The sequence below is a fragment of the Mirounga leonina genome, unplaced genomic scaffold, assembly GCF_011800145.1.
Source record: "Mirounga leonina isolate KUSES-001 unplaced genomic scaffold, KU_Mleo_1.0 Mir_173, whole genome shotgun sequence".
In the NCBI taxonomy this organism is placed as follows: Eukaryota; Metazoa; Chordata; class Mammalia; order Carnivora; family Phocidae; genus Mirounga; species Mirounga leonina.
The window spans coordinates 70,460,984-70,485,355 of NW_023270447.1; the positions used below are offsets into that span (position 1 = coordinate 70,460,984).

Genomic DNA, 24,372 nt, shown 5'->3' on the forward strand with positions numbered 1-24,372 from the left:
CAGAAGGGCCAGCGCCCTGCCTACGTCCACACCACCAGTCTGTACGGCCCACTGGAGCTGGACTGTCAGGGTCCCGGCCTGTCCCAGGGAGCCCGAGGGGAAAGGCAGAGGTTAAAGGCAAAGGCGGTCCTGGTCCTCATGGAGTTTCGAGTCCCTAGTGTGAAGATGGCAGAGCCCACAGAAAGGCGGCCATCAGAATGCCATTGTGCAGCCCGGCGGACTTCTCCAGACTTTCTTCCCTCAGGCCCAACCCCATCCAGGAGGCTTTCCAGTCTCAGCCCCACACACAGGGCTAGTGGTGTGATCCCAGGCAAGTGACAGCCTTTCAGAGTCTCTAAATCCTCGGTGAGAAAATAAGAGCAGAAATTTCCTATCTCCTGCTAAGTCATCTGAGATAACCTTTGTGATAGGATGTGTGTCAAGCATGAAAGGGACAGGCCGGGAGAGAGCAGGCGCCTCGGGCCACCTGTAGCTGGTGCAGTCGTAATGGGGGGTCTGTTACGAAATTTCCTTAAGCCTGAGTTTCCTCACCTGTCAAACAGAACAGTGCCGTCCTGCAGGGCTGGGAGGGGGATCCCACTCAGCGTCGTCTGACAGGTGCTTGGCCCAGTGTCCGACACCCAGAAGGCGCGCGGGAAGTGCCAGTCTTCCTGCTTCCTCCGCTCCTTGTCTCCTGTGCCAGAGTCCCCTCCTCGAGGACAGGGACACTGGGACACAGGCTTCTGCTTGTCCTATCACCCTCCCCTGCACGTGGGCCACACGGCTGGCTGCAGTCCAGGCTCGCCGCTGACCCTGGGCTCTCTCCCCTCAGGGCACAGATGGGCAGCAAGGACAAACCGGACCTCCAGGAGCCAGAGGGATGCCGGTGAGTACAGCGTCTCAGGACAGCAGGAAGCTATGGTGTCTTGCCTCCACACCCCTATCTACTCACCTCACTGTGTTTCTTCCCTGCAGGGTGAAAAGGGACCTCAGGGAGTGAAGGTGAGTCCCAAGGCCCTGTGGCCAATACTGGGGGGGAAATTAACCGCCCCAGGAGCCCCGCCCCCAGGGGAACCTATACATGCAGTGGTGGCTCTGGACTGGAGCACAGAAGCTGAGGAGTCATCCTGGTCTCCTTGCTACCGCCAGCCCCCTGGTTCCAGGAAGCAGGGGCCCCGAACACTTCTCACTTCACCTGGTTGCTGGCCCAGGGCACAACCAGGATCCCAGGCGACCCAGAGAGCCCCAAGGGCCCCATGGGGGCAGCTGCATTTGCAGATGGGCCTGAGTTAGAGGCTGGGGCAGGCGCTAAGTTGGAGAGGACCAGTGGTGAGAGGGCAGAGAGGTGGGGGCCTGGGCCAGGCCAAGGGGAGTGGGACGGCAGCGGCCAAGCCTCGAGCGTCCGGGAGGCAGAACACCTGTGCGGCAGAAGACGCTGAACCCAAACCGACAGGAATAGCAGCAACATCCAGCCCTTGGGGGCATAAGGGCTTCCCATGTGGCAGGGACTCTGTGTACGTTCATCCAGTCGACCCTCCTGATGGTCTATGCATTTGGTGCTATTCCCTCATTTTACAGATGAGGACACTGAGACTCGAGGGGTTGAACCGGTTGCCCAAGGGCACATTTGTAAGAGGCGGGTCCTGGATTTAAACCCTGGCCTCTCCATCCTACAGCCCTTGCTGCCTCCCAGATGTTGGCTTCCAGAAGGTCCTCCATCCTCGCCCCCCTCTGACAAGAGCTCTTGTCTTTTCAGGGTGAGCCAGGGGAGTGTTCCTGCCCCTCTCGAGGGGACCCCATCTTCTCTGGCATGCCGGTAAGTGGCTCTGAGAGCCCTCCCCCCAGCCGGGGGAGAGGCCTGGCTTCCTGCGTTGGCTCAAGATGCGCGGGCCCCGCAGGGCTTTGCGCCCCAGCCAGCTGCCTCCTCACGCAGCCCTGCGCTTGGTGTGGACGTTGCCTATAACCTCTCCCTTCTTTTGCGACCCCCACTCCCACCCAGGGTGCTCCGGGACTTTGGATGGGCAGCTCCTGGCAGCCGGGCCCTCAGGTGTGTGTCGCTTGTCTCCTCTGTCTCTCCACTTGTCCGCCAGCGCCCCATGGCTTGCCCACCCTAATGCTGCCACCCCCAGCGGTGGGACAGAGCTTTCTTTGGGGTCTGATTACTTCTCCTCTCCCTCAGGGTCCCCCAGGTGTTCCCGGACCACCTGGCCCTCCTGGAATGCCCGGGCTACAGGTAAAGGGGGAGGAGAGAATGGGAGTCTGGGAGGCAGGGTGGCGGGGAGGCAGGGCTGGGGCTCTGTGCTGGCCCCTGAGTGCGCTGTGCCTCCACCCAACACCGATGCGTGCCGTCCTCACTCCTCTAGGTTCCTGCTCTCCAGAGCGACATGGGGGGGGGGCGCCCATTGATCCCTTAGGGCAGGCCGTGGGCCGTCCCAGCCCTTTCTTGAGGAATGCCCTGCTGTGTGCCGGCCCAGGCACCCTACTGACATCCGGGCCAAGCTCAGGCTAAGGTCAGGCCTTGGTCAGGAACCCAGGATCTGGATCAAACAATCCCTTACACCGGCGTGGCGCTCCCCTGTCTTGGAGCAGTATGCAACATTCATTCATGCAAGGAGGAAGGAGGAAGATAAAGCAGGGCGTGGGGTCAGAAAGTGGGAGGAGGGCAAGGAAGACGTTCGAGAAGAGCGTTAGAAAGAATCCAGACTTAGAGGAAGTGAGTGAGTAAGCCCACGAGGGAGAGCATTCCTGACAGTGAAAGCAGCAGGTGCAAAGCCCCGGGGGTGGGACTGTGCCCGACAGTTGGGGGGATGACAGGGAGGCCAGGGACAGTGAGGGGAGAGCCGTGGGGGTGGAGGTCCGTGTGGCCCTGTGCTGAGAGAGTGCATTCCGGAGCCCACCAGCCTGACTTTGCACCCCGCTCTCGCTCTGCCAGGTGCTAGTGGTGTGGTGTGCGGCAGGTTACTTACCCTCTCTGTGTCTCAGTTCCTTCATCTGTTAAGTGGATATAATTATAGCACGGACCTCATGGGGCTTTTGTGAATTTTAAACAAGTTAATGCATGCGAAATGTGTAGAACCATGCCTGGCACATAGTAAATGCTTCGAAGGCATTAGCCATCATTAGGCTGGTGACTATGATTATTTTATTTTTATTTATTTATTTTAAAGATTTTATTTATTTGAGAGAGAATGAGGTAGAGCATGAGAGGGGGGAGGGTCAGAGGGAAAAGCAGGCTCCCGGCTGAGCAGGGAGCCCGATGCGGGGACTCGATCCCGGGACTCCAGGATCATGACCTGAGCCGAAGGCAGTCGCTTAACCAACTGAGCCACCCCAGGCGCCCGACTATGATTATTTTATATCCATTCTCTCGTTCATGGGAGTCTCATGTCAACGATAGGCAGATGGTGTTCTCCCTAAGTCTCAGCTGGGCAAACGGGCTCCGGGAGGTGAAGTATCCTGTCTGAGGTCATTCGGCTTGGAATTAGTGCGGGACTGGGCTTCCCCAGCGCCCAGCATTTTCTCCTCCCTGCCACTGCCCTGCAGGACAGCTCCCCAGCGGCATGCACACAGGCCCCGTTCTCTGAAGGTCCTAGGAGGGACAGACAGTAGCTTCTGCATGTCTGGCTCCCAGCTCCTGAAGAAGCAGAGCAGAATCACATGGAAGCTTTTTACAAACTACTCCCCCCACCCCCCACCCCCCCGGAGATTTTATACATCCCCCGCTGCCTCCCTGGGGTGAGAATCTGTTCTGGTGAGTCCCCATTGCTGATGGGAGTCTCTGCCGGGATCCAATTCTCTCTGTCTCATCAAGAGCTCAGAACTAGAGCCAACTCTCAGTCCCCCATGGGCCAACCACACATTTACCAAGTGTCCCAGCCTCCTGCTGCACCACCAAGAAACAGGAATCTGTCTGCAGGGGTCTTGCAGTTTGCTTGGGGAAGCATGAGAGTCATTTCAAAGTGACCCATTAACACGCTGATAGAGTGTGAACCCTGCCAAGACATGCTGAGGGAACAAGGCAGAAAAGAGTGACTGCAGAGTCTGGTCCCAGGCACCAGAGTCCTCGCCCAGTGCCAGTGCTGGAGAACAAGCCAAGGCTGCCACTAACAGGCCCCTGCCCCGTGCCAGGCAAGATACAGCTCTTCCTCGCCAGGTCAGCCCTGTAGTCCTTTCAAGGAAGGGAGGGCCCGGCAGCTCCTCGTCTCCAGGCTCAGAAACGGGCCCAGAGATAGACAGCATTTATTTGCCAAGTAATGAAATCTCCTGTAATCCTCCATCCATTTCCCAGAAGGGGAAACTGAGGCAGGGAGGTCAAGCAATGTGCCTGAGGCTATGTAGTTAGTAGCCAGTGAGTGGGTAGCTCTTGGCTTCTATGGTAGGACAACAGGTGGGACATTTAGTTCCAGGAGGGCAGGGAAAGAAAATCACCAAGTATCAGCCTTGAACTGACACATAGGCAATGGCAAGTGGAGCGGGGGGTGGGGGGGTGGGGGTGGGGGGGGTGCATAATTTAGGTGCATAAGGATAACGACCAGGTTCAGGGCGTTTTCCCTGCGCAGGGGACTATCCTAAGCACATTACCCTGCGAACTCCCTCGGGATGCAGAAGGACTGGTACAGGAGCTTGAGGGAGGGAGACTGACTCCCGTCTGCCTCGGGCCTTGGTAGAGCCTGGCCTGAGTTCAGGCGGGCTCGCAGGGGAAGGTGGCGGTGTTCTGTCACTGGGAGGTGGGACTTGAAGGGAGGCCAGCTCTCAGAATGGGCCAAGGAAGTCCCGTGCGGGGAGAGCAGGGTGTGCAATGGCGGGTTCACTCCACGCTTATTTAATGCATGCCTCCCCTGTGTCAGGCACTGGGGATTGAAAAGGGAACATGCTCCGGGCCCCCATGGGGGTATTTAATATGCAAATGTGCATCGTGAGCCTGCAGGGGCCACAGGGAGTCTGGGTGGAAACACCGCACCTGAGCTCCTCACAGTCATGGTCTCCTCTACGCCTCACCATAGAGGATCCCTGTTTCACAGATAAGGAAACTGAGGCACAGAGATTTTTTTTTTTTTTTCTGAGTAAGCTGCCAGATGCTACCCAGGTAGTCAGGGTTCGCACCTGCATAGGTCTGGCTCCCAAGCCTCCACCTTGCTATGTACACAAGGTTCTGGGGAATGTCTTTTGAGGAAGGTGCTGGAATCGTGGTTAAGAGAGGGGATTGGAGCCAGTGGTCCTGACTCTGAATCTCACCTCTGCACTTTGCTTATCTTGTGATCTTGGGCAAGTTACTTAGCCTCTCTGAATTCTTTGTTCTGTTTTTAAGTTGGGTTTTTAAGCTCACCAAGAGCACCGTGACTCAGTGAGATTAGATAGGAAATGGAAAAAGCACAGAAAAAAACGTAGTTACTATGTAGAAGGCCCTCTGCCTGATTTCTGACGTTCCTCTAACATGTAGGAAAAACTTCCTGTTGGACTGCTTTTGGGGGTCACCTTTCTGGGCCTCCTCAACGCTCCCCACAAACGGTCTGGAGATTTTGAGCTAAGCATGGACGCCATCCTTGCGCCCGTCAGGCTCTCGGTGCTGCAGGAAGGGAAGGGGCAGGGGGGCTGGTGGGCATGAAGCGGGGTGGCCTTCGGCTCGAGAGAAGAGTCCAAGAGCCCACTCACTCACATCTCTTCTTGGCCGCAGGGAGTGCCTGGAAATACCGGTTTGCCCGGACAGCCCGGGCTAACTGCGGAATTGGTAGGTACCAGCCTGGGTCACCGTGCAGCCCCCTCCTTGCCTTCCCAGGGCTGACCTGGCCGTGCCAGCTCCCTTAGCTGCAGTGGGGGCCCTCTTCCCTCCCTCCTGCGAGGCGGGGAGAAGCCAGGGTGGCATGTGGCTTCCTGAGGCTCCACCTGATCCCGTAAGTCTCCGTCCCCCTTCCCCCTCACCTGCCTGAGCCCTCCTGTCTTATCTCCTGCAGGGATCCTTACCAATTGAACAGCACCTCCTTAAGGTAAGAGGGTAAGAGGGAAGGAGGAGGGAGAGAAGGAGAGAAGCCTCCTAAGGGGGAGGATGGTTGTAGGATGTGCTCAGCACCGCACAGGGAGAGCTGCAGACGGGACCTGTTTGCAGGGAATGTGCATTCTCCAAGTGTCTGTCACACAGGGCCTAGCACGGTGCCTGGCGAGTAACAGACCCTCGGTCCTTCCAGCCTTGCTGAATGAGTGTTTGAAGGGATCCTGTCTAGGTACCCCCATGGTGGATGTTGTGGGCAGTTCCTGCCCCAAAGCCTGCCCACGGGAGCCACCAGTGAGGCCCTGTACCACCTTGGTCACACCAGGGCAGGGTCTAGTAGCTTCTGGAACAGAGCGGGAGGGTGAAAGTGCAGTTGTGGGGTCGTCAGGCAGGGAGCTGTGGACATTACTTGTGTTCTTCGACGAGACTGGGTTGGGAGGCTGGAAGAAGGACAGATTGACCAGAGGACAATCCAGAAAGAATCCAGGGAGGAGACAGGATTTCAGGAGCAGTTCTAGTGGTGCAGGGGAGGGGACTTGGGGTCCTGGCAGGGTCGGCCCTTGCCCGTGCTGCCAATGGCATCAAGATCACACTGATGGCTTTGGCCTGGTCTGGCCTCCCTTGCTCGGTCACCTCTGGAGACAAGACCTGGATTCTCCTCTCCTCCAGCTTAGCATCCTCTGGGGTCCCTCCAGAGCCCCCTTGTCCCGGTCAGCCCCTTGTCGTACCGGCTAGCCAGTGCCCTGGACCTCTCACTTCCCCCATGGGTCCCGGTCAGGCCAGAGCCTGGGGACTGCGTGCCCTGTCCCCCGCTCTGGACAGCAAATGTCTGGAGAGGCAGCTTGCAGTCGGGTTAACCTCCTGACAGCTGCTACAGGTGGGATCACAGTGGAGTGTGGCAATGAAACCCCAATTCTTCTCCCTGAGGCTCCTGGCAAACTGGGGATCCCCCAAGTCCTGCCCCTGGGCACATGATTGCATAACCCCAAATGCAGGATTTGGCATGTTTCTGTGCCACATGTCATCTGACGGCCTCTTAACCAAGTGCTCTATGGAGGACCCCAAACGGGAACCGAGTGTGGTCTGGAGAAGGGGTCAGAAGGCACCCTGGAGGGAGCCTGGGCCTGTGGCCCGAGTGTCAGCTCTGGCCTCAGCAGAGCGGGGTCCAGCACAGGCCCCCACTTACCTGAGACAAGTCGCGCCGTGTCTTCGAGCATTGGCTTTCTCATCTCCAGAATGCTTGCAAGATTACCTGCCTCATCGCACAGTCAGGAGTGAATGTGATCGTGTGCAAAGGCCTATTACAATGGCTGGCATCATGGGTGCTGAGTCAATGCCAACCATTATCCCTGGGCTGGGCAGTGAACAGTGACCGTGGAGCAGGGGCTCCTGCCCAGGGGTCCAGGGACACTCCTCCATGGATGGGCGAACCGGGGAGCCCGTGACAGTCAGGATCTGCCGGGGCAGGAGGGCAAGCCCCATCCCGGAGGGTGTCTGCAAAGGGCCTAGTTCCTCCTGCAGCTACTCCTTTGCTCCCTTGGGCGGAGAAGCTGGTGTTTGGAGCTGGCCTTTTCAGCCCGAATCCTCGTGGCGTGTCCTCACAGTGGGGGCAGGTTGCAGGAACAGCCGGGACAGATGGTCCCTCTGTGGGCCCCTCCGCCTCCTCCCACGCGCCTGTCTGGAAAGTGGCTTTGGCTTGGCCCCACAGAGCTGCTTCCTGGAGGAAACTCAAAGCCAGAGTTGGGATTGGGTCTCCTGAGGATGGAGCAAAGCTGCTGCAGGGATGTGGCCAGGAGGAGAGAGAGAGAGAGAGAAAGTGTGTGGACGGGCAGGGTGCCCTGGCTGAGTTCGGGGTGGGGTTCCCTCATTTGGCCTACCCTGGCCTTCTGGGACCCATGCCCCGCTGCCCTTCCCTCTCTCTTGTCAGAGCCTCTGCAGGGACTGTGTCCAGGGGCAGACAGCCCGCCCAGTTGCGCTCCTGGAAAAAGGCGAGAAGGGAGACCAGGGTATCCCCGGCGTGCCAGGCCTGGACAGCTGTGCCCGGGTAGGGGGCTGGGCTCCGGGCTGGCCTGGTGTGGGCACAGCGCCCGGTGCCTTGCCTGACAGAGGGCCTCCTGTTGTCCCCCTCAGTGCTTCGCAGAGCGGGAGCGCCCAAGAGCTGAGGAGGCCCGGGTGAGTGGCCCCGTGCCCGCTGCTCGCCTGTGCCCCGGGCCCCATAGGGAGGGCCCTGGCTGCTCAGCTCACCGACCCCATCCCTCTCCAGGGAGACAGCGGCGAGGGGGATCCAGACTGTGCTGGGAGCCCCGGCCTGCCCGGTCCTCCAGGGCTGCCCGGCCAGAGAGGAGAAGAGGTAAGACCAGGGCCAGACCCTCCCTCGTCCGGGCAGGACCCCAAAGGGGCTGGTGTCTCCACGCAAGGGGCCCTCAGTTCCCGGGGGCAGTTTCATTCCTGCCCAGTGTCCTCCAGGGCCCTCTGGTAGCTCCCTGTCTCTTGGGAGTCCTTTGGGGGCCTCCAAGTCTCAGGTCACCTGGCGCCTCTCACGGCTGGGAGTCCCTTGCTCTGCTGGCACACCAGCTGCTCCTGGCCCAGGGGACCCCCTTCCGCCCTGGCCAGCCACTCCCTCTGCCCTCAGCTCTTCTCCGGGGCTCGCTCCTTCGCCCCTTCCACCCTTTGCTCAGATATCACCTTCTCAGGGAGACCTTCCCTGGCCTCTCGGAGAAACTGACGCCCCCATACACCACCCCTAGAACCCCTAGTTCCTTCCATGCAGTGCACGTGTCACCCTCTGAAGACTGTGTATTTCTTCATTTGGGAACATTCCACACGCATCTGCTGAGCACCATGCGCCAGCCCCGGTTTTACTTGTTACTGCCCACCTCTTCCCCTAGAGCATCAGTGCCACACGGCAGGGAGTTTTATGTTTGGTTTATTAACTAGTGCCTGGGACATAATAGCTGCTCGATAAATGTTTGTTGGATGATTGAATGGGCTGAAAGAAAGGTTTCACCTCAGCTAAAACGGCCCTGCTGTGCCATCCCCCGCCCTCTGTGGACTCTGGCGGTGGCGAGCTGGGAGGAAGGCCGCAGAGACCCTGGGGCTCTGTGGGGCCTGAGCCTCTCCCTCCATTTCCCTTGGCTTCCTTTACAGGGTCCGCCTGGCATGAGGGGCTCCCCAGGTCCTCCAGGCCCTATTGTAAGTATCCGTGGTTTCCTGGCCCACTTGAGAAGCTCTCGAAGGGGTTGTAATGCCCAGATTCCATTCTGCTGCCTTGTGTCCAGGAAGCTGGTCAGGGCAGAAGGAGGAAAATTCTACCGCCTGCCCCTTTCCCTCATCAGAGCATCTGTGGGGACTGTGAACCCCACCACCTGAGCCCCTGGAACTGGCCTGCTCTGTTCCGCTCTGCTGGTGGTCCTGCTTCAGGGAGGCCCTCAAGGGCACACCCCTGGCTCCCCATCCCCATCCCTACACTGTCCGGCACAGTGGACCCAGGCTCCCCTGGTGGGAGGGCCTAGGCTTCTGGCTCGTGGTCTCGGCTGCCAGGAAAGTATGTGGCAACCCGACCGAATCTCTTCATGCCTCCACGCCACCAGTCGCTACGGGGGCCGGGGGCTAAGACGGAACAGCCCTGCGTCGCTCTCTAGGGCCATCTCTAGGACAGGTCTACAAAGGCCAGGCCAGGGATGTCCCCCCTGGAGTCCTCCATGGCGTTGCTATGGCGGGAAACTAGAAGTGTCCAGGAAAGACTGGAAGAACCAAAAATGCTTTCTTTGGAGAACAGGTGGCTGGTGGGAGCCGCCCAGCTGGGGGCATCTGGAGGTCAGGTGGCAGGCACGAGGGGCTTGCACTCCAGCAAGGGTGTCCAGCGGGACTCAGGAGCACTCGGCCAGGGCCCTTGGACTCTGGGGACTGTTTCTCATCTCTGCTGATGGCTCGAGCCATTCTTCCTGGAGCCAAGGGGGAGGAGCGGGTGTCTTCATTGAGTCTCTTTTCCAGCTGCCTTGGAAATAATCCTGTGACCTCCTCTCCCCATGACCCCCTGCCCCAGACGATGCCCAGGGTTACTATGCCTATGAGTTGTGACCTGCCTGTTTCTCCCACCAGGGCCCCCCAGGTTTTCCTGGTGCTGTTGGCTCCCCCGGATTGCCTGTAAGAACCTAGCGCTGCTTGACCTCCCCTCCCCTTGCCAGCCAGGTCTCTGTGGCGTTTGCTTGTCTCCCTTCCTGTGGAGTCCTCGCCCCCCTCCTCCATGTTTGTCTTTGTCCCCCTGCAGGCACATAACGACACAGGTTCCCTGCGGTCCCAGCGGCTTGGACATCTTCCCAAGTCTCGGACTTCTTTCCCTTTTCCTTCCTCCCTCTGCTCCTGCTTCTTTCATCTTCTCTTCCCCCCCCAGCCCCCCACCTACAATCTCCTTTTTCTCTCCCCCAAACCCACATCACCCCAGGCCTCGGAGCTGTTTCACCTTCTTATTTGAAGCTGGTGCCTCCAGGGGCCTGTTGATTCCTCCCTTCTCACTTCTGCCTTCTGCTTCTCCCACCTTTGCTGTTGACTTGAAGATTTGCTGGAAGTAATTCTTGGGGCCCCGCCAGGCCCCTGGTACAGAGCCTGGCAAGATGCCAGAGCTTTAGGGCTCCACACCGCGGGCTGGCACACGTTGCTGCCCCGCTGCTTGGCTGGGCCGCCCCAGGGCACCCCAGGGACCTGAAGGTAGCCATGCTCGCACCTTGCCCGTCGTCCTAGAGGAACTTCGCAGCTTCCTCCTCTGCCTCTCCTCTTCCTCGGCTCCAGGCCCCATCTGCTGCCCCAAGGCTGGGCGTGGGATACCAGCCAGCTGGGTTTCTGGGTGTCGTGGGGCCCAGCACCCCCGTGCCCGGTGCCGTGACCTGCTCCTTCCACCAGGTGTCGTTAATTGCTCTGCCTTCGTCATCGTCACAAGTGTGTTTAAATCATCCCCATCCTCACTGTTGCTCCCTCCTGGGTCACGGAAACTAACCTCCTGCTTGTCAGATTTAGTGTTCCTGGGGGCCTGGCTCCTCTCCTCCCAGGCCTGGCAGTGGAGGCTCAGGGAGCGGGGCCCCTCCTTGTCATGGCTCCATCTGTCCCCACGTCCTCATCCTGGCCGGACCTTGTCTGTTTCTGCTTGCTTGGGTGAAGGGGCCATCTGTCCGTCTAGCCATCTGTCTTGTGTTGTGGAAAGATTTGGGCACCATCTCTTGAGGGCACAAGGGAGAAGGGGCAGACAGAGCCCCTTAACGCTGTGGCGAATCCACAAAAGTCAGGGTGAGGACTGAGGGGTGGGGGGCTCTGGCTTCGATTGAAAGCGATCTCCCTTTCCACCCTAAGAAGTGACAGGGACGGCTCTGGAGGGAGCAGTCTGCCCATGTCTCTCCCCTGCATCCCTAAAAGGAGGTGATTTGTGGCTGGGGGTTGGGGGTGGGGTACAGGTAAGTGTTGGCTATCCAGTGATACATTTTGGTCGAGGAACATCATTGTAGGGATACCTCTCCTCACAGTTGCCCCTCAGGGGAGCACACACGTGTCAAACTCCTGAAGGTACAGCCCCGCCACTTACCGAAGTAGGGCACACCAGTGACAGTCACCTGCCTGAGAGGTACCCTCTGAGGGTCACCTACCCGGGGGGGCATATCTCCATAGTTACCTGTCTTGGGGGTATGCTCTTGAGAGGCACCCCTGTGTGAGAGTCTACAACTCTCACAGTTACCCTTCTGGGGTACACCCCATGGTCACCTTGCTGGGGACCTAAAGGGGGGGGCATCAGTGATTCCCAGCTCTGCCTGGACTGGGGACAGAAGGCTGCAGAGCAGGCAAAAGGAGCTGGGGCCTGGGTGGGGACAGCCCTCCCCGGCAGGTTCTCATGATTTTTTTCTCCAAGGGTCTTCAAGGAGAGCGAGGCCTCAGGGGCCTGACCGGAGAGAAGGGGGAACTGGTAAGAGGGGGCTGGCAGGGGAAGGTGATGGATGAGGAGCCCTGGGGAGGCAGAGGTGGGGCCCCCGGCGATGGCTCCTGAGTGGAAGATGGGAGGTGGATTCCTTTTGAAACTCACTGCCCCTGATCCCTCAGATCGAGGGTCTTCATAGCCCCTCGGGATCAAAGGAGGCTGATCTCTGTGTGCCCCAACCCCCTAGAAGGGGTGAACAGCCCGCCCCCCCCCCCCACCGCCCCCCCCCCGGCTTCCAGCAATGTTTCCCGGCTCCTCCTGCTGCCCCTTCCACGCCCCATTTCCTCCACTCCCACCCTCATCCTCCCTGCTCTGGGCCTTTTCCTCTGGCTCAGCTCCCAGGTCCCGGCCAGGCAGGCACATGTCCCTGAGTCCTGGGCTTGTGGTGGTGGTCTCAGCCAGAGGAACCTGGGCCTTTAGGAGCTGGCCCAAGGTGGTGGCTGTCCTCGGATGGGCATGTGCTTGCTCAGTTGGCAGCTCAGTCATCCTGGTTACGGCTGCTCTTTGCCCAGGGAGGGGGAAACAGAAACGTTGGGGGGCTGGCCCGTAATGTCTCCCTTTCTCTGTAGGGTCCTCCAGGGCAACCTGGCTACCCAGGTGCCATGGGCCCCCCAGGACTGCCCGTGAGTAAGGGGATGCTGGCTCTGGGGGTAGCAGAGCCTGGGGGTGGGGATGACAGGGCCAGGCTGACGCATCCCCCAGCAGGCTCCTTCCCTTCCAAGCATTTCAGCCTGTGCCTCTGCCAGGCTGTCTGCCCCTCCGTCCATGCAGGGCTCCCCAAAGCCCCTGTGGTAGCGCAGCGTGGCCCTGCCACTCCACTTCGGAGGTCGACTGCAGCCACTGCACCCGGAGGGCCAGACTCTCCGAGCACCCAGACCCCAGGACTGAGCTCTGTCTCCTGGGGGGGCCGGTAGGAGAGGTGGGAAGACCACGGGAAGCCTACCCCCTACCCCGGGCTGGAGGCTGCTGGGTGGGCGTGGCCCCGCTTTCTGCTGGGGGCCGCAGCGGCGGGTGGGGCGCAGCCCCCCGCCCCCTCCCCCAGCCATCTCCCTCCGTGCCATCTGCCTGTAAGTGCCAGCCTGGGCCAGCGGCAGTCTCCACCCCTCGCATTAGCGCCATGACAGTGGGCCACGGGGCTAATTCAGCTCTCTGGTCGCTTGTCAGGGCATCAAGGGGGAGCGGGGCTACGTCGGGCCCCCAGGAGAGAAGGGAGAATCGGTGAGTCGCGGCTCGGCTTGGGGCGGGGGGGGGGTGGTGGGCAGGAGGAAGGGCTCCAAACGGAGCAGTCCCTGCCCCACGGCCACCCGAGACTTTCCGAGCAGCCTGCGAAGGAAGAGACCTGACCCCGCTTCCCTGCCCCCTGAGTCACTCCAGCTGCGGCGCAGGCAGGCGGTGCAGGCTGGTTACAATGGAGGCGGAGGCGGAGGCAGAGGCGGAGGGAAGGCTGGAAGGAGGGTCGGAGCGGGTTTCATGGAGATGGGCGGGCCAGGGCTGCCAAGGGGTGGGGAGGGGTCGGGAAGGGTCAGCCAGCAGCAGGGCTTCCTCTTCCCCTGCAAAGGCAGGTGGGCGGGCAGGGCAGGGCAGGGGCAGGGCAGGTGGGGGACCCCAGACCCAGCTTGGAGCCTGGCCTGACCCGCAAGCCCAGAGCCACCTTTCCAGGCTGGGTGAGCGCGGGGGCGGGGGCTGTTATCAGGTGAGGCCATCACATCAGAGAGGTTATCCCGAGGCTCAGGAAGTGACATGGCTCACCCAGCAGGCTGCCGCGAGTCAGTGAGTGAGTTAGGGCGAGTCAGTGAGTGAGTTAGGGCAGCGTGTGGACTTGCACCCGAGTCCCTCTGTGACCAACCTGCCAAAACCTTAGTCTTCCCTTCCCCTCACACGTCAGTGAGGCCCGGATGGGATGTAGCCGACCCCCTGTGCATTTACTCAATAACAGACATTCCTCAGGGGACTTCTGGGTAGCAGGCTGTTCTGGGGGTGCCACAGTGAATAAAACAGGCACCTGTGCCCCTTGATCTCAGGAGCTCACATTCCAATGGGAGGTAGATAACAGATGAATAAGCTAATGCATATAAATGAGAAAGCAATGGAGAAAAGAGAGCAAGGTAAGGGGCCAGCTGGTGTACAGGGTACTATTAGAAGGAGGATCGGGAGGCCTCTCTGAGATGGTGCTGTTGGACCTGAGCCCCGAATAGAGTGGGGGGTGGGGGAGGGCACATGGTTATCTATCCTGGGGAATCCCAAAGGGAGTAGGTGGGGGCACCTCAGGAAGAGATTGGAGCCATCTAATCCCTTGGTAAGGTTTTAAGAGCCCCAGAAAGGGTGGGGGAATGGTAGGCATTCTAGGGAGAGGGGGCAGCTGTGCAAAGGCCCAGGGGTACAAACAGCCATCTGACCAAGCAAGGTAGAAGATAAGATGGGGAGAAGGAAGTGAAGCAGGAAAGGGTGGGTGGTACTAGATCACAGGATACCTCAAAACCCAGCACTGGTGGAAAGAATGTACCTCATTCAGTTGGACAGAGGGGAGCCATGGAAGGCTTTGGAGCAAGAGAGTGTTATAATCAGAGCTATGCTGGAGAAGAGGAGATGGCAGCCAGTTGCTGGCTGGATTGAAGTGAGCCAGGAGGTGGCAGGACTAGTTAAGAGGCTGATTCAATAGCTCAGGCAAGAGAAGGGAAGCTGGAGCAAACCAGGGAGAGGAGTCCTCCCGGCATCCCCATCTACTCTCTGTTCCCTGTTCCCTGCCCCATCCCCTGATCTCCCACCTCCCCCAGTCAGAGTGATTGATTCTGCTCCTTCATGTCCCCAGGGCCCACCAGGATCTGAAGGCCTCCCAGGTCCCCCAGGCCCAGTGGTGAGTGATGGAGGAGACAAGGAACTGTGGACATGGGGACTCCGGGTCCCGGTCCAGCCCTGGGGTCTAGGGGAAGAAAGACTGGGTTCCAGCTGCCTTGTTCTCTATGGTGACAGGGTCCCCGGGGAGAGCGAGGACCCCAAGGAAACTCGGGAGAGAAGGGCGACCAGGTGAGTGACCACAGGACCTGGCTGGCTGTCCTGACCGTGGGGGAGGGCTGAGAGGGGGGATGGGCACAGGGAAGGGGCTAGGTCCTCTCCCTGGTGGCCACCCTCACATGTGGAGGGGTGACCAGCTCTAGCCTCCAGCCCTCACCCGTCCTTGAGTTGTAACCTCCCACCTCGTGACTGGAGCTTCACCTGCTGGTCATCTTGGGCAGAGTGGAGGGCAAGGCCCCATGGCTCAAGGCAGCCTCACCCTGTCACTCTTTCCATCTGGGCCGCCAGGAGGGAGAGAGTGGGCGGCACAGCAGACTGTCCCTGGCTTCTTCCCCTAGGGATTTCAAGGCCAGCCAGGCTTTCCCGGCCCACCGGTGAGTGAAGACACAAAGCCAGCCCTGTCTGTGTGATCCTATTTGGGAGGGGCAGGCCTGACCAGGCCAGGCTGGGCTAGGATGGGCCGGCGGAGGGGAGGGAAGAGGCATGGGAGGGACGGCCTGGGTGGCCAGGCCTGATTCCAGGAGCCAGGACCTGGAGGGCAGAGCCTCCTGGGTGGGCCCCAGCGAGCAGGCCAGCCAGCAGTAACGCTCCTAGGTGGTGTTTCTAGGAAGTCAAAATGCATCAAAATGCATCATATTAACTGTAGTGAAGCAGACCCAGGAGGAAGACGGAAGGGGAGCTCCCCCCCCCAGCCCCATTCTCATTTCCGCCTGCTCCTTTGTTGATACAGGGTCCCCCTGGATTCCCGGGCAAAGCTGGAGCACCCGGCCCACCCGGCCCCCAAGCGGAGAAGGTGAGCGGGACCCCAAGTTGGCCACAGCCACAGATCTGAGCCGTGCAGCTCCCACACCCCATCCCACCCCGACTACGGGGCCTTTGGAAATTCAAGGACTGACTCCGTTTCCGTTACGTCAAGGGTGGGGAAAGAGACCTGCAGCATAGATTCAGCAACTGCCACAGGGCGACAGACCCGTGGCCCCAGGATGGCAACTGTGCTGTGCAAGTCCCTGCCCGCTGGGAGCAGGGGGTGGGCCAGAGGCAGAGGGGCGCGCGAGAGGTGGTGACTGGAGCGCAGGGGGCTGGATTCATCTCCCGGGGGAGGGGCCAAGTGGAGGGGGAGGAGCCGAGGGGAAGGGAGGGGGAGGAGCTGAGGGGAGAGGGAAGCGCATCCAGACTGCAGAGCCCGAACCCGAAGCCCGGAGCCCAGAGGCCTGAAGCCAGCGCCGCTCTGGCCACTCACCTTCTGGGTCTGACAACAGCAGGAACGGAACATGTCCAGATTGTCCCCAAGGGCCCAGAGAGGACAGGCATGGCCTGTGAGCTGGTGACAAGGGTCGGAAGGAGCGGAGGCCTGGGGAGTCCCCACACTGGCTGCCCCTGGGCTTGACTTGATAGTTGGTCCGGGGGCTGACATCCCTGTCTCATCCCAACCTCTGGGCTCCCCAGAGGTGATGGCTGGATAGTATAATGAGGCCCCAAATTGACTTCTAAGCTTGGGGTGGGGGGCTTATAACCCAAAGGGGGAGGCAGGAGGCCTGTAACCTCGGGTGGAGCCTCTTTCCTCTGAAAACACACATAGCACAACAGTCAGAGCTGGAAAGGACTTCTAGAAGGGCCACCTTGGTCTAACCTCTCACTGTGAGGCAATGAGGCCCAGAGAGGCTGAGGGCATCCCAGGGGCACACAGCAAAATAGCAACAGAGCTGAGACTCCTCCCAGCCCAGGATAGCGCCCAGGCGCCTCGCGGCCTTCCCAGAGCCAGCGCCTGTCAGCCACGGTTGAGGCGGTGTTGGGAGCCACCACCCTTCCCTTCTTTGGGGAAGACCCGGGTGGCAGCCCCTGCCAGAGCCCTCCGGGCTGGCTCTGTACCCCAGTGCTGCCTGCTCTCCTTAGGCTGGTCACTGCAGAGAATCCCAAACCTCTGGCCAGGGGTTCTCCATCTCCACTCCCTGTGGGACTGACATTTTCTGGAGCTGTGCTGACCCCTCCTGGTAGCTGGTGGCATTGCAATGCCACCCGGGGCTCTCCTCCCCCCCACCCCCCATGGGGGTTCTCTAGCGGGATCATTTTCACCTTGGCTGGTCCACAGCCACGGCTCCAGAGCAGTCACTCTCTTCGCACTAGGGTACGTGGCAGCCCGCCACACCAAGCTGCCCCCCTTCCTTCTCTGGTAAACATTCTAGTTCACACGGTGATGCTCATCATCCCCCTGCTTTGAACAGTCAGTGGCTCCCCAGTGCCTGTGGCAGTGGTTCCCAGACTTTATTTTGAAGTCCCTGAGCCCTTTCATCACACAGAAGCTCACAATGTAGATAACATATATGAGTGGAGCTGCTCTGGCTAAGGCAGGGGCAGGGGTCTTGGGTCCCACCCTCTGGGCTCCCACTTCGTGCACCCATCTTTGATGCTCCTCCAGGAACCCCCAGGGCTCTGAGGAGTACAGTTTGAAAAGCACTGGTCTGTGAGATAGAGTCTAGCTCAGTGTTCGGGGCCCTCCCCCCATCAGCCTCTACCTTCCTCCAGCCTTGCCTCCCACCCCACCCCTCACACGGGCTCCCAGACACCCTGGCTAGGCCAGGCATGGGACCACTTCCAAATCTTCATCCTTCTCTGAAGTTCCCTCTGGCATGCCCTCTTCTCCTTCCCCACTTGCCCACATCCTGGCTATCCTTCAGAGTCTAGAGTCTGGTGGTGCTTCTGTGACGCTTCCCTTGAGCCCTGGCCAGAGTGAGCCGCTCCCTCTTCGGAACGGGACTATGAGCTTCTTGAGGACAGCGGCCACCCTTTTTTTCATCTGGAAGGATCAGCGGCTGTATGGTGCTTGGCACTTTTTTGGGACCGATGTGAACTGAATGTATGCCTTTAGTTGGCACATGTCACTGAGCACCCACTCTGCCGGCCCCTGGGTCAACCCTGAAGAAGATGCTAGACTGAATAGGCTCTGTCCCCTCCTCATAGAACAGTGTGAAAAGGGGGGTGCTTTGCAGACGAAGACAGATCCTCTTGGGGGAGTGGTGTGGAATATATCCAGTTAGGCCAGAGCAGAACTGGGGCTGGAAACCAGCTACCCTCACTCCCAGTAATCATCAGAACCCAGTGCCCAGCGCCTCGTCCCAGGGCGGGGCAAGGCCCTGCTGACTTTGTTGCGGGGGTGGGCTCCTTTCCAGGGCAGCGAAGGGATTCGAGGCCCACCAGGCATGCCTGGTCCCACTGGACCACCAGGATCTCCTGGGATTCAGGTGAGTGTGTGTCCTCTTAGTGTGACAGGTATGTGCCGTGCGCATGTGTGTGCATGCGTGCATGCACGTGTGTGCATGCGTGCATGCACGTGTGTGCATGCACGTGTGTGCATGCGTGTGTTTAGTTGCGGTGGAAGTTGGGTGAGGGGTGGACAGGGTGGAGGGGCTGGGTCAGGTCTCTCACCTCCTAGGGCTCCAGCACAAGCATGCATATATGCCTTTTTCCTGTTTCTAGGGCCCTGCTGGTCTGGATGGTCTGGATGGGAAGGACGGCAAGCCTGGCTTGAGGGTGAGATGATAGGCACCTCCTTCCTTCTTCCTCCAGGAGCGAAAGTCAATGGAACCCCAGTGAAGGAAACCGAATCCCCCGACACCTCTGCCTTCCTTCCACCTGCTTCTCACCACTTCTCTGATGGCTCCAGGGCCCCTTGGTTCCTCAGTTCTCCTGGTAGCCTTAACCAGGTTGCATGAGCTGGGTGTCACCAAAGGCAGACAGCCAAGGGAGTGGATTTATATCCAGAAACTCAGGCAACTAAAGATACTAGGCTGGGTGTCAGGGAGAACAGGCTGTAGGCACGGAAGGACTCGAGCAGCCCTGGCTCCATGGATCTGGTTTTGCTGGGGAATCTGAAAGGGATGGGGCATGGCAAAGGGCAGAGCATCAAGGCCAACCCCCTTTTGTACCCAAAAGAGGGAAATTGAGTTTCAGAGAGGGATTCACTCAGGGTCCACAGCCAGTCAGAGGCCGAGCCCAGCTTAGATTCTTCCCTCTGCCTCCCGTGACATTCCCTCCATCCTGGGATAGCCGGGGAGGGGCGGGAGAGAGGGAAGACAGTGGTGAATGAGTGGGCATCCTGTCTCATATGCCCCTGGTCTCTTCCCTAGGGGGACCCTGGTCCCGCTGGCCCCCCTGGACTCATGGGACCCCCGGTAAGTTGAGCTGCAGGAAGGAGTGGAGAGTGGGGAGGTCCCAAAGCTGAGCAGGTGTGGGGTCTGCCTCGGTGGGTGGGGCAGCTGAACTCCAGATCCTCCGAGGACCATGGTGTGATTCTGGATGGGTCTGATTTCTTTAGCCTGAGGACGGAGGCAAGGGAAGTGGCCTCTGCTTGGGGCGAGGGCCCTGGCAGCTTCCCGCTTTTTCTTCCAGGGCTTCAAGGGGAAAACAGGACACCCTGGCCTTCCAGGACCAAAGGTAAGGAAGGGCCTGGTGACCTCTGCCAAGCAGGTCTTCTCGGCTCTCCTCAAGGCCTGACCCCAGGCAGACAGGGCAGCCCAGCTGGAGTGCCCGCGCCACCAGAACCTTGGTGGAGATGCCATGCCAGCATCTGAGCCTCCTGAGCCACTGGTGCCAGCCGAGTGGGTCAGGCTTCGCCGTCTACCTGCCTGAGGGCATCAGAGGGCTGCTGGCCAGAGCCGGGCAGGGGGCAGGGCTCTTTGGATATGGGGTCAACTTGGGGCTGGAGGAGCCAAGTCGAGGCCTGTCGAGCTCCAGTTGGCCCGCTCTCTTCCAGGGCGACTGTGGAAAACCGGGTCCCCCGGGCAGCAGTGGCCGGCCCGGATCAGAGGTAAAGGCAGAGGCTCCCTTCAGACAGCCTCTGGGCTCTGCTGAGTCCGAGACACAGCCGCTCCCTCCCTCTCCCTGGCCGCCTGGCTGCCTTCTCTCCTGGGCACATTTTGCCCCCAAACTGCACACCTCCTCCTTCCTGCAGCCTGTTGGGTCCCTCACCTAATAAGCCGGGCCTGGCTTCTCGGGCTGGGGGCTCTGATTTCTCTCTCCAACAATACTCATGGGCAGGGCTGGTCCTCGGGCCCTGGACAGCATGGGCCTGGAGGCCAGGACTCAGCCCAGCGTCTCTGACTATTGCCGTCCTGCGTGCTCTGCTCAGCCTTCTCCCACCTAACGACCCCGTGCAAGTAAGTCTGCTTCTGTGTTGCTTTTTTTTTTTTTTTTTTTTCTGGCTCCTACAGGGTGAGCCTGGTGCCATGGGACCTCAGGGAAGACCCGGCCCCCCTGGCCATATCGTGAGTTAAACCGTTCTTGCCCCTGCCTTTATGAGAGTGAGGGCTCTGCTGGGGCTAGGGTGGGCGAGGGCGATGGCCTGAAAGAGCTGACCCCAGGCGTAGCCCCATAGCGCAGTGAGGGGCTCTGGGCCCACCTCATCCAGTGGCCCCCAGGCTCTTTGCCGTTTTCTTATTTTCCGGGCACATTTGAGTTTACTCATCAAACAAGGATCATTCAGTTATTCAACAAACAATAATCGAGCACCTGCTCCATGCCAGGCACCACTCCAAGCGGGGGGCTAAGAGTGAGATAGACAAGGTCCCCTGATCCCAGAGCTTGCACACAGGCATAACAAACCAACAGATTAATGCGGAAGCGTCGGGCAGGGATCTGATGTCACAGACAGGGCCTGGGAGGTGCCTTTAGATGCACCTTTACTGCCCAAGTGGCATTTGAGCCAAGGCCTGAAGGACAAAAGGAGCCATCTGTCTAGCAGTCTGGGGGAAGAATGTCCAGGCAGGAAAGCAGGGTGGGGGTGGAGGGCCACTAAACGCTGAGAGCCTGAGGCAGGGAGGGGCCTGGGGTGTAGGGGGAGCCCCAAGGTCAGTGTGGAGTTTGACAAGGGCGTAAGTGAGAGCAGGAAAGCTGTGCTTGGAGAAGATCTGCTGCAGACCTGGGACCTCGGGGGTGTGGGCAGGAGGGGAGGGGCGCAGGTGGAAGCGGGGATGTCCCTGAGGGATGGGGTGGTTGCGGTGGAGTGGTGGTGGCAGGCAGAAGGGCTGTGTTTGGAGGACTTGCTGCCGACCTGCATGAGGGAGGGGCGGGGAGTGGGAGCGGTGGCAGGGGGGGTGGAGGGGGATGACTCCTCGCCCGGGAGGCCGGGTGTGTGGGTGGTGCACTTAACAGAGGTAAGACAACTTGGAGAGGACAGTTATTAAGCAGTAATGAGTTTCCCGTCTGAATTTGCTCCTCAGTAACATAGATGGCTGCCGACGGGCGCCTTTGATCAGTGTGATGCCTCGAGCGGATGGGGGTCCTGAGCAAAGGAAACACTCTGGCGTTTGAGTGCAGGACTCTTGTGGCAGATGTACCGTTTCCAGGAGGCTTCTGGAAATGTTAAAAATAGTTCATGAGCAGAAAGAGGAGCTCTCGCGTCCTCATCACCGTGTGTATGGATCTCGAGGGATCCAGAGGCCCTGGCTCGAGGACTCTAGGTTTAGCCTAGTCCCTGCTCACATTACACATGAAAGGAAGTGCACACTCTGAATTGTGAGCCCGTCATGGACTCACTGGGGGCTGGGGAAAGGGGACGCAAGGTCCCCCCCCTCACTTCTGTCTGCCCAGCCTCAGCCCCTGCTCTGTGTCAGTCCCAGTGCTGGGCATTCCTGCCCCAGAGGTCTAGAGAGGGGTAGAACAGAGTCCATGCCTCCAGAACTTTCCATCTGGGAGCATGGAGGCAGGTGCCGTGAGAGAGGCCTGTGTGCCCTGGGCTTCAGAGAAGGTGTAGCTCTAACCAGGGAGCTGGCATTTGAGCTGTGACTCAGAGATGGGGAGGGCATTTGGGCACTGCCTCAGCCCAGCAGGGTGGGAGCACCCCCACGAGTTGAGTCCCATTGCCCTCCAGGGGCAGCAGAGCAGGAGACCAGGGAGGCCCAGGGTCCGAGGGCCGGCCTTATCCGTTTGGTCTCTGGGGTTGGGGTTGAGCCCCTGCTACGCAGCTCCCAGCTTCTGCTCTTTGCTTCTCCCACAGAACAGGAGGAAGTAGGGGGCCTCAGAAGACCCCAGGCCCAACATAGTTAACCTTCAGGCCTTTGCCCTCTGCCCTCAGCTCTGGCTGTGGTCCTGTGAGCTCAGGGACCCCCCAGGTGTCAGCTCTGGCACAAATCTCTTGGTAGAAGCTCAAGGGCAAGAGCAGAAGGGAAGGAGGGTTTAGGGAAGAGAATGGAGCTGCTGAAGTTCCATTATTACCTTATTACCTGAGACTCTTTCCATCCCACTGACTTCATTTTTCTTTAGGGCCCACCAGGGCCTCCAGGCCAGCCGGGCCCCGCTGGGATCTCTGCAATGGTGAGTGGCCTGCTCCCCGCGTCCCTCCCTCCTGGGAGCCTGGCTGGGAAGAGTCTGTGTCCATCCCCCTCCTTCTCTGGCTTCAGCCTCTCCTGCCTCCTGGGTCTCCCCAAGTGGCATGCAGTGAAGGCCTTTGGAGGGGCCCTGCTTCAGATTCAGACAGCGCCGCCCCACCCCGCAGGGGTCCCTGGCACACAGCAACACCTGCCTCTTCTGTATGGGCTTCACTGCTGCCTCTCCTGTCCCCTTTCACCATCCACCTCCTTTCTCTCCAGGGCCTAAAAGGAGATCGGGGAGCCACTGGAGAAAGGGGCCTTCTAGGCCTTCCAGGCCAGCCTGGCCCCCCCGGACACCCTGGCCCCCCGGTAAGACCCCACATCTCACTGCACAGCCCCGAGGAAGTCTGCGCGTCTGGGGTCTCCAGGGAAGGAGAGGCTGTGAGCAGGGAAGCTAGCAGCGTGGGGCTTGTGCCTGAGGATCACGTCATATCTGGAAGAAAGGACAAGCCCTGCCAGCCAGCGCTTGCCAGGCGCGCACCGGGCCTCCACCCCTGGCCATGCACCACTTGCGCCGACCCCTCGACCTGGTGTCAGGCAGGGGAGACCTGGCACCTGTTCTGCCCCTGCCCCCTGCCCCCTCCCCGGGGGAGCTGGCTGGTAACCACAGAGAGTCTGGGAACGTCAGGAACCAGAAATGCAGCTCCATTACCGCAGCCCCCTTGGCAACTCAGAAACCACTCCTGGTCTCAGCTGGCGCTTCATGCTCTGAGAGCTGTGATGCATTGGCCACGGACAGTGTGCTGAATGGTGACCTAAGTGCTTGACATTTTGTCATTTAATCGGTACTGCAATCCTATTTACTAGGTCTGATTGTCCCCCATTTTACAGATGAGGAAACCAAGGTTCAGCCAGGTTAAGTAGGTTGCCCAGAATCGTAACAGCTAGTGAGCAGAAGAGCCTGCCTGATTCCAAAACTTGCATCCTTAGCCACTCTGCAATCCTCCTGCTTTCAAAGTTTCCAGACAAGTGACCCACATCAGGTGGTTGGATTGCCAGTCTTAGGGATGAAGTCCTGAGGCAGGAACCCAGGTTTCCTAGCCCCCCAGGTCAGGGTGTTCTCTTCTGGGAACAGTAGCCATGACCCTGGGGCTGGTGGCCTCAATGGGATGGATGACTCCAGCCTGTGCAGCGGTGATGGTTGGCCCAGCCGCCAAGAGGGCTGAGTCTCACCTACACACTCCGATTCTTGCCTCAGCCCTGGGGCAGGTGGGTCCCTCCAACCTTCTGGCCTTCCCTGGAGCCTCCAGGACCCCTGGATACATCATCCAGTTGCCGGGCAATCAGAGTCTTCCCCACCATCTCACCAGAAGCAGGCTGGGCCCACGATGCAGCCCATCCTGTCCTGGGGAGGGAGCAGGCTCGGCAAACATGTAACATAAACTCAGAGCTAGGGCTCCTGCAAGATGCGGGGGCCTCGAGCCAGGAGCTGGGCGTGTGCAGTCCACTCTTCCCTTGCCCAGCTCGGTCAGGGGGCGGCCAGGGCTGTTGGTGTGGGGCTCCAGGACAGGCTAGAATTGGGGATGGGGGGTGGGGATCTAAGTTTCCATGGTCTGTGCCCCGAGGGTCTGAGGGTGAGGGCTAGAGAATCGTGGTCCCTTGGTGGCCCAGGGCTGGGCACCTGTGGTGGGCAAGGGGAGGCAGGGGACGCCATGCTGGATTAGTGCCTATCACACGTCTCCCACTCTCTACTCCACAGGGTGAACCCGGTACAGATGGTGCGGCTGGCAAAGAGGTACTGTCGCGCTGGGCTTCTCCTTTCCGGGGGGGCGGGGGGTGCTGCTGCTTGTGCCTCGCCTTGCCCTCACCCTTCTTTGTTCACTCACTAAACACTCCCTGAATGCCAGACTCCCTCCAGATGGATATGTAGGAAGTTGGTGGCCCTTGCTGCATTGGGGAGAGGGACTGGGACTGGGGAGAAGGATGCATGACACTTGTTCTTCACTATTTTTCTTACTCTGTACCTGGTCAAAGAGAGCCGATGATGATGGTGGTGGTGGTGGTGATGATGGTGGTGGTGATGATGATGATGGTGTGATGATGATGGTGTGATGACGATGGGGATGATGATG

The 24,372-nt window shown here is 59.7% G+C and overlaps 1 protein-coding gene across 1 annotated transcript in view; it reads left to right on the forward strand.

Annotated features, from left to right (window-relative positions):
- COL16A1 (collagen type XVI alpha 1 chain) overlaps positions 1-24,372 on the forward strand; it is a 50,028-nt gene that overhangs the window by 21,258 nt on the left and 4,398 nt on the right. Inside the window, exons 39-66 of the mRNA XM_035019241.1 lie at positions 812-865; positions 955-981; positions 1,736-1,795; positions 1,979-2,026; positions 2,159-2,212; positions 5,654-5,707; positions 5,931-5,963; positions 7,893-8,009; positions 8,096-8,137; positions 8,229-8,315; positions 9,113-9,157; positions 10,067-10,111; positions 11,859-11,912; positions 12,494-12,547; positions 13,089-13,142; positions 14,734-14,778; positions 14,895-14,948; positions 15,275-15,310; positions 15,667-15,729; positions 18,104-18,175; positions 18,411-18,464; positions 19,061-19,105; positions 19,323-19,367; positions 19,687-19,740; positions 20,144-20,197; positions 22,194-22,244; positions 22,520-22,609; positions 24,000-24,035. Of these exons, the coding sequence (XP_034875132.1) occupies positions 812-865; positions 955-981; positions 1,736-1,795; positions 1,979-2,026; positions 2,159-2,212; positions 5,654-5,707; positions 5,931-5,963; positions 7,893-8,009; positions 8,096-8,137; positions 8,229-8,315; positions 9,113-9,157; positions 10,067-10,111; positions 11,859-11,912; positions 12,494-12,547; positions 13,089-13,142; positions 14,734-14,778; positions 14,895-14,948; positions 15,275-15,310; positions 15,667-15,729; positions 18,104-18,175; positions 18,411-18,464; positions 19,061-19,105; positions 19,323-19,367; positions 19,687-19,740; positions 20,144-20,197; positions 22,194-22,244; positions 22,520-22,609; positions 24,000-24,035 (1,527 nt within the window). The remainder of the gene's footprint in view (positions 1-811; positions 866-954; positions 982-1,735; positions 1,796-1,978; positions 2,027-2,158; positions 2,213-5,653; positions 5,708-5,930; positions 5,964-7,892; positions 8,010-8,095; positions 8,138-8,228; positions 8,316-9,112; positions 9,158-10,066; positions 10,112-11,858; positions 11,913-12,493; positions 12,548-13,088; positions 13,143-14,733; positions 14,779-14,894; positions 14,949-15,274; positions 15,311-15,666; positions 15,730-18,103; positions 18,176-18,410; positions 18,465-19,060; positions 19,106-19,322; positions 19,368-19,686; positions 19,741-20,143; positions 20,198-22,193; positions 22,245-22,519; positions 22,610-23,999; positions 24,036-24,372) is intronic.